Consider the following 14,131-nt stretch of genomic DNA (forward strand, 5'->3'; position numbering starts at 1 on the left):
GGGGCACTGGGGTAATGCAGGGCAAATGATACTCACTGCCAAAGTTTTACTTGCACTGATTTCACTTGATTTATTTTCATTTTACATTTAAAACATTTTTTTAAAAATTATTTTATTTAGAAAAAGTTCCATTCATTAATGTTATTATTATATAATGGACCCTTTATTGATTTGAATAAAATGCATCCCCCTTTTTCATTTAAAACAGTTTTTGTAGAAACTACAGTTTTTTAAATACATTTCAGAGCTGATCTGAAGGAGGCTGTGAAAGTGTGGACTTGGGAGGAGGCTGAGGGGCTTGACAGTTACCCTGTCAACAACTGGAAATGTTGTAAATAGTTGACATCTCTGTTTTAGGTTTTAAGTGTTAGTTGGTTTGAAGTTGACAGATCTGGGCTGCATTTATTTAAAAAAAAGTTCAATTCATTGTTATTATTATATAATGGATCCTTTATTGATTTGAATAAAATGCATCCTCTGTGTTTAACCCATCCATGAAACAGCTGCAGTTGGCAACACCTTACTGCCCCCACGGAACACAAACATTTTTTTAGTTTTCGCTCAACACTACGGTTCACACCAGCCAACTCTAACTACCAGGCCAGAAGCTCCCAAAGAGACATAGATAGGACTATTGTTATTAATCTTAACTTGGCCTTAAAACGACAAAAATAAAATTCTTTAACTTTCTCTCATTCCTCAAGCTGTGAAAATTACTTAAAAGTTGAATCAAGTAATTTTTCTATTTCTATAAAAGAACTTTTAAGATGTGCAGTTGTTGATTAAGTCATTAGCTAGTCATTGATTAATCTTCTAATCCTTCTAATGTGACAACAGCTCAGAGACTTGCGTTGCCGACATGAATGCGATCGTTGTCGTCCCACACGTGAACAAACACCTCTGACCGGGCTGCACAAAGAGCCTGAGTGTCGTCTGCTTTTATGCGCGGTGACACGCTGTAGTGATGGCAGCAGATTAACCCTCTTTGTGTCACAGAGGAGAGCTAGTGTTCACGTGATCACGAGCCGCGGGGTCAGCAGCACAATGAAAGTTCAGGAGATCACAGGGAGGTGAGACGCTTCTGTTTTTATGGAAGGCGATACAGTGGCAGGGGTCGACCTTTTTTAAGAGCCCCGTCGATGTCATATGCACTCAGCCCGACACAGAAGGTCGACTTTTTTTGTAATGTCAGCAGCCATGCAACATTTATGCTCCGTCATAAACGAAAGCCGTCACGCAACAGGGAGCGGCGCTAAATAATTCAGCCGGCGTCTGGTTATGATTCCCTGCAAAAAAGCGAAGGCATTGTTGATCCATGCCTGCCGTGGTGGGTGCTCCTCTGGAAACACCTGAGACCTTGTTCTCATTTAGACTTGGAACAGATCAGATCTCTCCCCAGGCCAAGGACTTACACCTGGCAGGTGTCAGCCGTCGTCTATCTCTCCATCGTCTCTCCGCACGTTTTCATGTCGTGTCAACACACATCACAGCCTGTTTTTGTGTTTTTGTCACTCCTGAGTGTCAGGCTACACCTTGTGACTTGAAACAGGAAAAACAACCAGGATTGTGCACGGCACCACACACAGAGAGAGAGAGAGAGAGAGAGAGAGAGTGCCTGGAGACCACACATTCACTCCCTTGAATACAATCGGTTACAAAACATGATGACATTTTTTCTGTCAAAGGTCGTTGTAGCCTTGATCTCAGTGTAAACATTCGTCACATAAAATTTAAATACACACACACACACACACCAGTCTGACATTTTTTATCCTACACACACTGACACCAGGACCACATTATTAATGTTTCATCCTGTGTGTAAATGTTTACAGCTCCATCACCTGTGACTACAGCTGTACACCAACCATTTTTAGCCGATGATTAATGCAGCCGTGCTTAAGGGTTAACGTAATAGTTCTCCTTTCGCTCCCTCTTTTTTTTAATCCAATCTTTTTTTTTTTTTTTTTTTTTTTTTGCTTTAAAAATGTGGATTCTGGTTTTGAAATTGAGATAAGCCCATTTGCGAACGGTCGCTGGTAGCTTTGTTTACCCAGACGAGATCGTACGCAGCATACGCATGGTGAATACGATGCGTACTCGGTGTACTATTGAGTGTACGAGTACGATGCGTACTCGGTGTACTATTGAGCATGTTCTTCTGTTCCTCACACTGATTGGCTCATGCATCGTATCATCTCTCAGCATCTCCCCTTGTCTGTCGGTCACTCTCTCGTTCACTTCGCTCTCCGTCGCCACCCTACATGTAATTGTGTGGGAAAGTCTGGGTAATGCAGTCTGGGGAGGGTTCGTAAAGGGTTAATATATACGTAAATAATATAATAACTATCTCGCCTCTGTTTCGCGATTTTTCCCATTTCGCTTTGAATGCAACTAACTAACTAATAGTAGAGGACCAGTGTAGTTCAGTGTTACTGAATTATCCAAAATGACTACTGCCAGTCGGTAGAAGGTTTTACATTTAATATTAGCAGAATCTAAGTGAATGTAGATAATGTCATATTTTCAAGCCTTTAGAGACACACATTTCAAAATTAAATCTCATCAGTCAATAAAATAGTCATGTATCACACTGTGCTAATAGTCAGACCCATCAGAGTCCAATAAGATAAACCTTTTTGGTGAGTTCTAAGGAATGTAAAACCAAACTGGCTTCCAAGGCCTTATAATTTCAGAAATGAATCTTTTTTCGTATTAATTCCTGTTTTTGTTTTTGTTTTTCAGGTGACCCAGGAGATTTGTGATCCAAGCAGAGTTTTCCGTCTCCTGGGTTCTGACAGGTGAGTAACAGCGATATTTTAATCTTAAACCACATCACAGGGCAGAACAGCAGGAGTTCTACCAAAACTCCAACGATCTTAGACGTCTCTGAAGGTTCACAGCCCCTCTGTTTTTTTTGTCCTCTCTGTTTCCTGTTTTCTTCCTCTCTGTAATTACTGATTGCATAATCTATCAGCTCCGACAATTTCCATGAAACCACACACTGGTGGTAATAGTTGTCCTCCCTCAGGTCTCTGTGTTTTTCTCTACTACCTGGAAACCATCACGCAGTCTGCTTCACCTCCTGCTGTTCACACAGATGTGTCTCTCACTGAGCTGCAGCCTCTGTCCCTGACCCACAAACATGTTTTTGTCTCAGGCTGATTGTTCTGATCACTTTCCATCACTGATGTTTTCAAGTGATGGAAACATCAGTGATGAAACATCATTGATCGATCCTTCTTTTTTTCGATGCCTGTCCTCATTGATCGATCCTTCTTTTTTTCGATTCTCAAAAAGCAAATAGATACAGAAATATTTTTTAAAATTCTTCCTCATTTTTTTCTCCCTTTATATACATGAATGCTTACGTCTGTGTCACACATCACTGACCACATACAACATATGTATGTTTGGCATGATTGTTGATCAGCACATGCACTAGGGGGCGGTGTTGACTCCACTATTGTTTTTTTTCAGGCTTGGCGTCAGTTTTCTGTGACGATGATGATGCGTTGGGGTAGCTACGTGAAAAAGTACAAAATTCCTCACGTATTGAACGGAGAGGACGCAGGAAAGACACGTACTTAACGTTGAGCGTAATGTGTTTTAATCAGGTTCATGGCTGAAGGCGGTGCTGTGTAAACGTATATGCAAACGTACAATGTCCACATTTGAACGTTTACTCTCCTGACTATAAACATGGCCGACAGTTATGTTTCAATCACTGGAATACACCGTGAAACATCTCGGCTGTAGTGATGATGTCATGAAGGGCGCGATTGGCACAGGGTAGGATTTTACTTCCGCTTGTAGACACTGACTGAGCATGCTCAGTGCACACATACTCTCTCCTCAGCGTAGATGTCAGTCAGGTTTGTTGACTCCACGTCTCTCCCTCTCTCTCTGCCCACTTACTCCTCCTCTTCAATGTTTTATTCACCACTGCCCAGGCACTGCCAGTTTGGTCAGGGTGAGTCTCTCTCTCTCTCTCTTGCTCTCTCTTTTCCTACTCTCCTGCCTCTGTAATTTCATCTGAGGGAAAGGACAGTATGGAGCGGAGCTTCTGCGCTCAGCTGTCACACCACCATCACCAGTCTAATGCCACATGACGTTGCTGCCGATGTGACATCATCACAGCCAAACTGACTTTTAACAGTCGTTAAAAGTGCACCGACAAACAGGTGTTGTTGACCTGAGGCTGAGGTCACACTGTCACTGCAGTTGGAACTGTTCCATCCTCTGTGTCTCAAAGAGTTCTTAAATATAATGTGGTGTGTGATTTTCTTGACCTGAATCCACTCGCAGTGATCTCCGCTTAATTTGTAGAAAACTTAGAGAAAACAAATCCCAGAATCTTTTCCCACCATGTGATCTGTTCCCATAATGCCATTCTTCACTCCAGTGTGCTCGTCCACCATAAAACCACTTCTCTCCTGTTATTGGTTGAATGCTTTTAGCATGATCCTGCTGTTTTTGTCCTCTGACTTTTTTAACAAAGCAATGAAAATGGTAAAATATTCCAATTTAAGAAAACAACTTTTAACTGTTCTTCTTTGGGTCCTGTTCCTTCCCCAGAGTTGTGGTTCTGGAGAGCCGACCCACGGACAACCCCACGGCCCTGAGCAACCTCTGCATATTAGCAGGTCACGAGAACAGTTACTGACTTCCCCTGACGCAGACCGGACAGGTCTGAGAATAAGTTAGGCAGGAGACATCTCAGATGTGGGATAATAATAGAAAACAAAGTGTCTTTTGGAGTTCCTGTTACCGATTAGACAGGTCAGTGGAAACGGCAACAAAAGGAAAAGTCCTGAAGACGGGAGTCGTGAGGATCCTCGAAAAAAACCAGCAGAACAACTTCAAGAAATACACGTTACATTTTCCTGACTTTTCCGTGCTGTCAACACACACACACACACAGAGAGAGTCATCTGCAGGTATTATAGCAGAAAATCAAGTGCCATGAAAACCGTACTCACAGATATACTGTATGTGATTGTATGAAATCCTTGGGAGGTTAGGGTGTTTTGTTTTTGTCATCAGTGTCATTAATCTTATAACCAGGGTCAAGATTTTTTTTTTTAAACTTTGTAGACAAATTAATCCATTGGTTTGTACAGAGACCCAGCAGATAGGTGGGTTATTTAAAGCAATATTTATTAACCTCATCTTCATTAATAGGGTATGTTTGAATCCCAGACCATGACGGCGCGTCACCACCCAGTAGAACCCCTCCCTCTTCTGCAGCAGCAACAGCTTCTGCTCCTTTTTTTGTCTCAAACCTCTGGATATAATGTACATTTTTAACCTCTCTGTGTGTTTTTTTTCTTTTATAGTCCCTTTTAATTCTCATTATTTGCACCATGTAAGCACTTTTGTACATTTTCCTTTTTTTAATTTAAAATAAAACAACAAAATGAGGGACGATGCTCAAGGGTAGTTTGTGTTTTTCTGTTTAACATCTTCCGCATTCCCTTGACTAAATGATTTAATGTATGCCGTTTTTTTAAATAAAAAATATGCTGTTAACATGATGACATGGCTGCTGGGTTTATTTCTGGAGATGAGTCCCTAGTGGGGGGGGGGGGGGGGGGGGGGGGGGTATTGAAGTAGCTGTAGATCTCCCCTCTTTAGTCTGTCGTTCCTCTGACATCAGCAGTCGGTGCTAATTGGTCTCACTGTGACTGAATGAGTAAACTTTTCCTCTTTTGTTTATTTGCGTCTCAGTGGTGTGACTCAAACACACCTGAACCGTCACATTAACCTGTGATTTTAATTTGTAGTAATCGTCACAGTAACAAAACCTCAGAGGAATCCTGACTTTAAAGGTGGAGCTCAGAGTTCTTGTTTTGTTTCTGTGATGAAAGATGAAGAGAAAACAGCAGTGACTCCACCGGATGTACGATGTATGTCTTTCAAGAATAAAAAAAAACAGGGTTAAACTTATGAACTCATTTGCAACGGAAAAAATGTTAGATTTTGCTGAACGCTAAAAGCATAAAAGAGAATAAAGGAAAGGAAAAGTTGATCTAATTTCGCTCTTTATTTCTTCTCAGAAAAGATGGCAGAGAGTCTGTCAGTGAGGACGTTAAAAATCAACGACTCCGTTGCTCGTTCTGTGTATGTGTTTTATTTTGAAGGTGTGGAGCGGATGTTGTTGCAGCGGCACTAACTGTAGCTGCAGCCTGTGTTTAAATGCAGAGGCTGCTGGACGAGCACAGACAGTTGAGCTGAGGTCAGACCACGAACACCGTCATCGTCACCGTGGAGGAAAAAGTAGTAGAAGAAGGAGAAGTAATTAACACCTGAGGACGATTCTTCTCGAAGTAAGTTCACACATTTTATTCACTGTTTTTGACTTTTATTTCTGCAGGAACGTGAAAGTGGATGCATTCACTGTTTTTTGAACAGATGCAGAGTAATATTTTTTTCATCTTATTATTCCATCCTCCAGCTTTACTTTAAAATAATTTTCCTCGTATTTCGTGACCATTTCTTCGGCTCCTGCTCTTCAGTGCAGCTCTTTGATTTTTCTCCCTTTATTCCTCAGTGTGATCTGTTTTCACCCTCCATCCCTGTGGGATGTGACCTCATATATGGTTTGCATTGCAAATGTGTTGGCAGCTCAGGCTAACAGTGTACACACACACACACACACACACACACACACACACACACACACAGGTGTAACGTTGCCTCTTGGTTCATTTAAATGTATCTTTGAGAAGCGGAGCCAGAGGTTAAATTAGCATTTAGTCCTGAACATTTATGAGGTTAAATCTAACCTGAGTCTAATGTAAACTTTCAGGTTTACATCAGCTGAGGTTTTCTTTTTTCCATGAGCTCATATTTAGTTCATTTTGATAAAGTTAATAATAAGTAATAGTTTGATTTTTTTTTTTTTTTTTTTTTTTTTGTTGTTGTTGGACTAGAGTTAAATGTCAAATAATTTCTGGTGCCATACTGTAAGTTGTGCTAAAATGAGAATGTAAGGGTATTTGTCCTAATATTATTTTTAGCCATGTTTGGGTTTTAATTATGTCTTACTTTACTTTATTGACAATTGTTTACTTATGTTACATTTTAGCAACATTTGTACCACTGGGTCAAATGTTGCTATATTTTCTGCTTTTACACAGGTTATAATATGGCTAATCTCCTTTAACTAAATGCTTTATTGTTTTTTTTTTAGTAGCATATGTATAAACGGTAGCTACACATACAGCACATGTAAAGTAGCATATTATTTAAATAACTTTTAGTCTAACTTTTTACTGTTGCCCAGCTAACTACATTGTTTTGGTTCTAGCATACTTTTTCAATTTGAATGCTAACTAAGTGTTAGCTTTTATTTATTTGAATTTTTACTTATAACCGTCATTATTTTTGTGCTAAATCAACCTGATTGTTGTTTTTTAGCTGCTTTATAGTTTTTCTAATGTTAAGTATTTTGGTCATCAAGCTAATTTGTAGCTTTTGTAAAAAAAAAATCTTTTGTCTAACCTTCATTTGAACTGTTTTTGAGATGTTGCTGATGTGTTTGTTCTTGTTCAACCTGCAGACTGAGGATATATTTTTGCTCCTTTTTTTTTTGAGGATGGAGAAGTATGAAAAGATTGGAAAGATTGGAGAAGGCTCCTACGGCGTCGTCTTCAAGTGCAGAAACAGAGACACAGGACAGATCGTAGCCATCAAGAAGTTTGTGGAGTCAGAGGACGATCCCATCATCAAGAAGATCGCACTGAGGGAGATCAGGATGCTCAAGGTGAAGAAGACACACACACACACACACACACACACACACATGGTCTTCTAATTCTGTGATACACTTCTTTTTGTGAAGTTATACCGTAGTTGTTCCTCTGTAATGTAGAACAAACCTTCGTTCTGTTGCTGCCCTGTATGTAGTGGCTGTTGTTCACTGCAGGATCACAAGCAGTGTTTTTGTAACTTAATGTTAAGAGTTAAATTTTATAGTAGTATTTTTTAAATATAAGAATAGTTAAGTTCTGTGCATTTTATTGTCTTTGAGCCACAAAAACAAAAAAGTCATTTCCAAACCGTCAGTTTTAGTCTCAGACCAGTCTTTAAACATCTTCACCGGGATGAAAACAGTTATTAGTTATTAGTTATTTGACTGTATTTTTTCCACATAATTTCCCCAAAAACCGTTGTTTTGTTACAGCGGTGGGTGGTTGAATTAGTCATGCAGTGGGTGGAGGAGTGTGTGTCCTGCTGGACTACAGCAGCAGCAGCAGCAGCAGCTCATAAATAGGACAGGATGGGGACGGTTGTCATGAGCAACAGCATGTTTATCACCATCTGTTAACAGTTTAGTGTGTTTGATAAGAGCAAACCAAAGACTGGACTGGACCAATGGAAAAGCTCCAGGCTAAATTTAGAAGCAGGTGAAAATGTCCTTGAAATGTCTGGAACTGTCCTTGAACTTTTAATGAAACCATCCAATCCATGGAAAATAGGATTAAAAATGTAAATAATGTTTGCCATGAAGGTAAAGGGTTAATGTGCGAAATATTTTCAGGTATTCTGGATTAGATAATCCCAATTTACCCGATCCACACGTTTTACATGCATCAAAAGTTTAAACGCAAGGAGAAGAAAGTTAGCTAACATATAAGTTAAGACTTAAGAAACGGGCCATTAAAGTTAGCGCAAAACATTTTAACTTTAGTAAACCAAAAATATGAAAAAAAATGAGTTAAGACTTAACTCCAGATAGAGACAACCAAAAATTAGATGTTGGAAAAACGGGCCATTAAAGTTAGCGCAAAACATTTTAACTTTAGTAAACCAAAAATATGAAAAAAAAAAGAAAAAATACAAAAAAAGACTTGATATATTCCAATAAAATTTATCAGAACATGATGAAAGATCACAATCTAAAAGCGAAATTTACAAAATATCTAGAAGTTAGCCCACATGATATCTAAATGTTAGCTAACGAAAAAGCTTAAACTTAGCAACTCGTAGTTCTAACCTCTGATGAAGTGGCAGAAATAATTGACTGTGGATTTTTTTTTTTCTCTTTCATTTCTGATTTTATGTTTTCTTTTTTCTGTGAAGCAACTGAAACACGCCAACCTGGTCAACCTGATCGAGGTGTTTCGACGCAAGCGGAAGCTGCACCTGGTGTTTGAATACTGTGACCACACGGTCCTCAACGAACTGGACCGACATCCCAGAGGGTGGGTCACTAAAACTACTGCTACTGTGGTCTGACAAGGACAGGGGACCTGTTTTTAGATGTCAGTTTGGTGGAAGAGTGGTTAGTGGTCTTGCCTTACAGCATGAAAGTCACAGGTTCAATGCCATGGGGTAACAAATCTGTTGATTAATCTTGAATTGACTGTATGGAGTTTTTTGTTTTTTGTTTTTTTTTGTGGGTTAGACCAACTGTTCACTCTAAACTGACCATAGGTTTGAACGTGAGTGTGAATGGTTGTTTGTCTCCATATTAGTCTCCTTTGATGGACTGGACCACTGGTGTCACGTGGTGACTGGTGGCAGTGAAAGGATTAAGTTGGAGATGTACAGATATAAGTAAGTTAAGGTGACTTTCCCAGGGTCACATCAGCATCTGTACTAATTGAATATTCGGAGGGACAAAAAAAAAGGATCACTGGAACCGATCAAGCATGAGTCCAGGTCTTTGAACTTGATTTTTTTTTTACCAGTCAGCTCCCAACATGATGAAATGTCCTACCCATGGACACAAAAGCCCAAAATAAAGAAGCAGTAATTTTAGTTTAGTCAGATTATATTTTTTTTTTTACCTCTGCAACAGTAACACCTTCAGCTGATAAAAACCCAATTCAAGTGTTTTGGGGTTTTTTTCTCCATAATTACATAAACTGTACACACACACTGTCCTCACACACTGGCAGTGTTTTACTAAAATCCCCACAACATAAATCTCTACTTCGGCTACTTTCCATTACACAAAGTGCTGTGTACTTTCTATTATTTCTACATTACACATGTAGAACAGCGTCCTCGCTGCTTTGTCCGACTGTGATGGGCACAGTGTTGGTCTCCAGGGGAGGCTGACCTGCTCGCTGTGGAATGTTTACAGTGATGCTGTGGTCCCACAATGCTTTGCTGTCGAGGAGGAGCAGTCGGGGACTCCTCCGGTTCGGCCACATTTTATAGGGAGTGTTTTGGCTGTCTGCCCCCCCCCCCCCCCTCGGCCCCCCCAACTCTGTTCCTTGGACCCAGAGACTTCAGCAGATGTGAAGAAGACGAGGGGCGGGGTGTGGAGTGTGGTTAACGGCCAGTGTCAGGTCCATTTAACCATTTCCCAGGCAACACTGATAGATGACTTTCCCTGGAAGAAACAAAGAGTTAGTGTTGAGCATCAGGACTGAAATAAAGACAGGACTGTCTGCAAATGTCTGGGGGACAGAAGTGTCAGAACAACACAGCAGCAGAGACAGGAGCAGAGACAGGAGCAGAGACAGCAGCAGAGACAGGAGCAGAGACAGGAGCAGACACGTTTGAATGTTTTCTTTTTTCAGGGTTTTATAAACTTGGTTTTAGTCGTTTACAAGTTTTTCTGCTCCAGTAAAGCTGTCCATTACAGAAGCACTGATCGAGTAAAAACAGTAACATCTAAGCCCAAAGTTTGCCATGAAATGCTAAAAGCTAGCGGAAGACACACTAATATAGTAAAGATCAGTCACACTGATACTGATAAACCAATAGATTAGGATTAGGATTATCTTTATAAAAAAGTGAAATGGTCTAAAGCTAAAATGAGCAAAAAGATGTACTTTATAATCTTGTCTTAAACACCAGTGACGGATGCTGTTTTTCTCATGCTAAGTTCTACCATTTGAGCTAACCCTCATTGTAATGGTTAGCAAATCTGTCCAAATATTTATTAAAAACAGTGAAGATTTATATTGGTCCAAATATTTATTAAAAACAGTGAAGACAGTCGTTAAAGAACTTGATAATTATATATTTTTTTCAGTGAGATTTGTGTTTTGTCTTCCAGAGTTCCAGAACATCTTGTGAAAAGCATCACGTGGCAGACGCTGCAGGCCGTAAACTTTTGTCACAAACAGAATGTAAGTGACTGGATCTGTGGGGAAGGAAGAGGAGGAGGAGGAAGAGGAGGAAGAGGAGGATACAGTAGCTTTTTTACAATCCTCCCCCTGTTTTTGGAATTCCTTGTCCTCCTCCCTCCTCCAGCTCCCACTAACTCATTATTTATGGCTCCCTCTCCTCTTCTGAGTGATAGTTAATGTTTCACCTCCATACCAAAAAAAAACACCCAGCAAGTCCTGTTTCTACTGAGCCTCACACTGGGATCTTTGATCACAGCAAATGTCTGAACACTGAGCTTTTACACAGACAGCATCTGTAAAGACAGAACGCTGTCTGTGTGAAGACTGTGTACGTGCAGGAGTTTGACTGCTGTGACTCAAAACACTTTAAAATGTGTTGGTTTTTTCATTGAAAGATGATTCGGAGGAGCTGATTTAGCCAAATAGATTTTTTATTTTGGTTCTTATAGTGGAGATCTTCACAGGATTTGAAACGATAAAGTCATATTTTACACAAAATATCCTTTACTTAAACATTTGTAACATTTTATACTGCCATTCCTTTATGTGATTTAAGTAAAATATTAATTTTTTAATCGTGTACAAAATTCAGTTGCATTACATTTTACTATATATAGTTTCACAAATCATTAATTATAAATCAGATTTGATATGTTGGACCGTATATATATATATACATATATATTTATAAAATATATTAGTTAGTTGGATAATGTAACTAAAATACATCACTTAGCTGTGACTAATTTTTCTTCTTGATGTCTTACTTTTTTAATATATATTTTTTATATATGATTTTGTTTTAGTTTTATTTTTTACAGTTCTCCAAAATTATAACTGGATGTATATATCTAATACATATAAAACTATAGATAGCTTTATCCCAATGTACGACAGGAGGCAGGAAACCATGAAGGTGACCTTTGACCCCGGCTGTTAGCTGACATTTTGTCCGTGTGTTTGTTCAGTGCATCCACAGAGACGTCAAACCAGAAAACATCCTCATCACCAAACATCAAGTCATCAAACTGTGTGACTTTGGCTTCGCCAGAATTCTCAGTAAGACGTGAACACACACACACACACACACTGAGTGAAGCAGTGCCCCCTGCTGGCCACTGTTGGCACCAACCATTATAGAGTTCCAGTCTTGAATTGGAGCATCCAGTTTTAAGACTTTGTTTTTTAAATGTTTAGTAGATAATTGTTTTCTGTGCCCTCAGCCGGTCCATGTGACTACTACACTGACTACGTGGCCACCCGCTGGTATCGGGCCCCTGAGCTGCTGGTGGGGGACACTCAGTACGGCCCCCCGGTGGACGTGTGGGCCATTGGCTGTGTGTTTGCTGAGCTGCTGTCAGGAATCCCACTGTGGCCTGGGAAATCTGACATGGACCAACTGTACCTGATCAGGAAGACTCTGGGTGAGAGGACTTCAAGCTTAACATGACTTACTTTAAAATTAAAAAGTAAATATATTTATTTTTAATTGTTACGTCCGGAAGTAATAGAGTAAAAGTATAGATTATACTCTAATTTGCAGTTTTCTTCTAAAAAAATAAGCAACAAATATAATAGAAATGTTGTTTATTATTTCTGTGAAAGTTATCAAGTTCAAGTTTAATTTTTAAGCATAAAACTAAATACTTAAAATGAGCACTTTTCAGTAGTTTTTTTTGTACTCTGTCCAAATATCTTTATTTTGTCCTTTTTATTTTTATTCATTTCCCTCTGCAGGAGACCTGATTCCTCGACATGAGCAGGTTTTCACCAACAATCAGTTCTTCAGTGGAGTTTCCATCCCAGAACCACAGGATATGGTGAGACACACACACACACACACAGTTTTTTTTTACATAGATGTAATCCATTACCTGTTCTCCTGTCCTAGCTTAATCAATTTCAAATGTATCTCAATCCCCTAGTCTAATCAGACTCAGAATTCTAAACACACACACACACACACACATACACACACCATCCATCTGTGAGTTTGACAAACTTACTGTCAACTTGTTTTCTTTTGTTTTTGTAGGAAACGTTGGAGCAGAAATATCCAAACCTCTCTCATCAAGCTCTGAGTCTCATGAAGGTAGAGGTTTTTAATTCTGATTTTTGAGGTTATAACTATGACAAAACCCAGAGTAAAAAAAAAACATTTTTAAAAGTTGGGTCTTAAATTTTCATCTTCCTGTGTTTCCTGCATTTCCTTTAATCGTGGATCTGGTTAAGTTCTGGGATGATTTCAGGCACAACAAATAGAAAATATTAAACTGTTGGTCGTCAGAGGAATAAAATGAGGAGCTAACGTGTGTGTGTGTGTGTGTGTGTGTATTCAGGGCTGTCTGAGGATGGATCCCTCAGAGCGTCTGACCTGTGAGCAGCTCCTCCTGCATCCGTACTTTGACAGCCTGAGGGAAAAACACGAGAACACGTCCCGAGAGCAGGATCGTCCCAGCAACAAGAGGACACGGTTTCCTCGCAAACAACTGCCACCAGGGGTGAGAAGCGCGCAGTGTTGAGCCTTACGTAGTACTTCCTGTTGGGGACATTTCACACCGCGCTGCTACAGCCCCAAAGATGTTTCTGCAGCTTATGTTGAACTTTTAATGATGTCGGATATGACAGCCTGACATACTGGGTTAGCTAGCTTGCTAACAGCAGGGCTTTATAATGTTTACAAAATGAATGATTGTCTGCTTCATAAAAAGTAGCTCTTTAGTTTAAAGTTCTTCTATAAGATTTATACTAAGGCAGTGTTTTCCAACGTTGGGGTCGTGACCCCTGTGGAGGGCCTGAAGTATCAGACAATATAATATTTTCAAATAATTAATATTCATTTCAGAATTATGTATTAAAAACATTTTTTATTTTACCACTTTCTACTTAAATTGTACTTCTTAAACTGTAAAAATATGTTCAGACATCAGATATTTAGTGGCAGCAGCTTTAACGATGCTTTTGTGGTTAAATCATTGGAGTTAAATCCTCTGTATATAGACGAACACTTGGCTAAAGTATTCGATGTTAACACTGTT

General features: G+C 39.5%; 2 protein-coding genes across 7 annotated transcripts in view; both read left to right on the top strand.

Moving 5' to 3' along the window:
• map4k5 (mitogen-activated protein kinase kinase kinase kinase 5) overlaps positions 1-5,537 on the top strand; it is a 31,702-nt gene extending 26,165 nt beyond the window's left edge. For all 6 annotated transcript variants that reach the window (XM_025056638.1, XM_025056642.1, XM_025056647.1 and 3 more), the window contains 2 exons: positions 2,742-2,801; positions 4,579-5,537. In XM_025056638.1, coding sequence (XP_024912406.1) covers positions 2,742-2,801; positions 4,579-4,666 — 148 coding nt within the window. In that variant the 3' untranslated portion in view covers positions 4,667-5,537. The remainder of the gene's footprint in view (positions 1-2,741; positions 2,802-4,578) is intronic.
• Positions 5,538-5,628: 91 nt separating this feature from the next.
• The window catches only part of cdkl1 (cyclin dependent kinase like 1 (CDC2 related kinase)), a 10,065-nt gene continuing 1,562 nt past the window's right edge, over positions 5,629-14,131 (top strand). Inside the window, exons 1-9 of the mRNA XM_008313052.3 lie at positions 5,629-6,329; positions 7,600-7,768; positions 9,088-9,209; positions 11,021-11,093; positions 12,062-12,152; positions 12,317-12,517; positions 12,831-12,913; positions 13,129-13,185; positions 13,433-13,594. Of these exons, the coding sequence (XP_008311274.2) occupies positions 7,601-7,768; positions 9,088-9,209; positions 11,021-11,093; positions 12,062-12,152; positions 12,317-12,517; positions 12,831-12,913; positions 13,129-13,185; positions 13,433-13,594 (957 nt within the window). The 5' untranslated portion in view covers positions 5,629-6,329; position 7,600. The remainder of the gene's footprint in view (positions 6,330-7,599; positions 7,769-9,087; positions 9,210-11,020; positions 11,094-12,061; positions 12,153-12,316; positions 12,518-12,830; positions 12,914-13,128; positions 13,186-13,432; positions 13,595-14,131) is intronic.

This window comes from Cynoglossus semilaevis, chromosome 1 (assembly GCF_000523025.1).
Source record: "Cynoglossus semilaevis isolate Cse_v1.0 chromosome 1, Cse_v1.0, whole genome shotgun sequence".
Lineage (NCBI taxonomy): Eukaryota > Metazoa > Chordata > Actinopteri > Pleuronectiformes > Cynoglossidae > Cynoglossus > Cynoglossus semilaevis.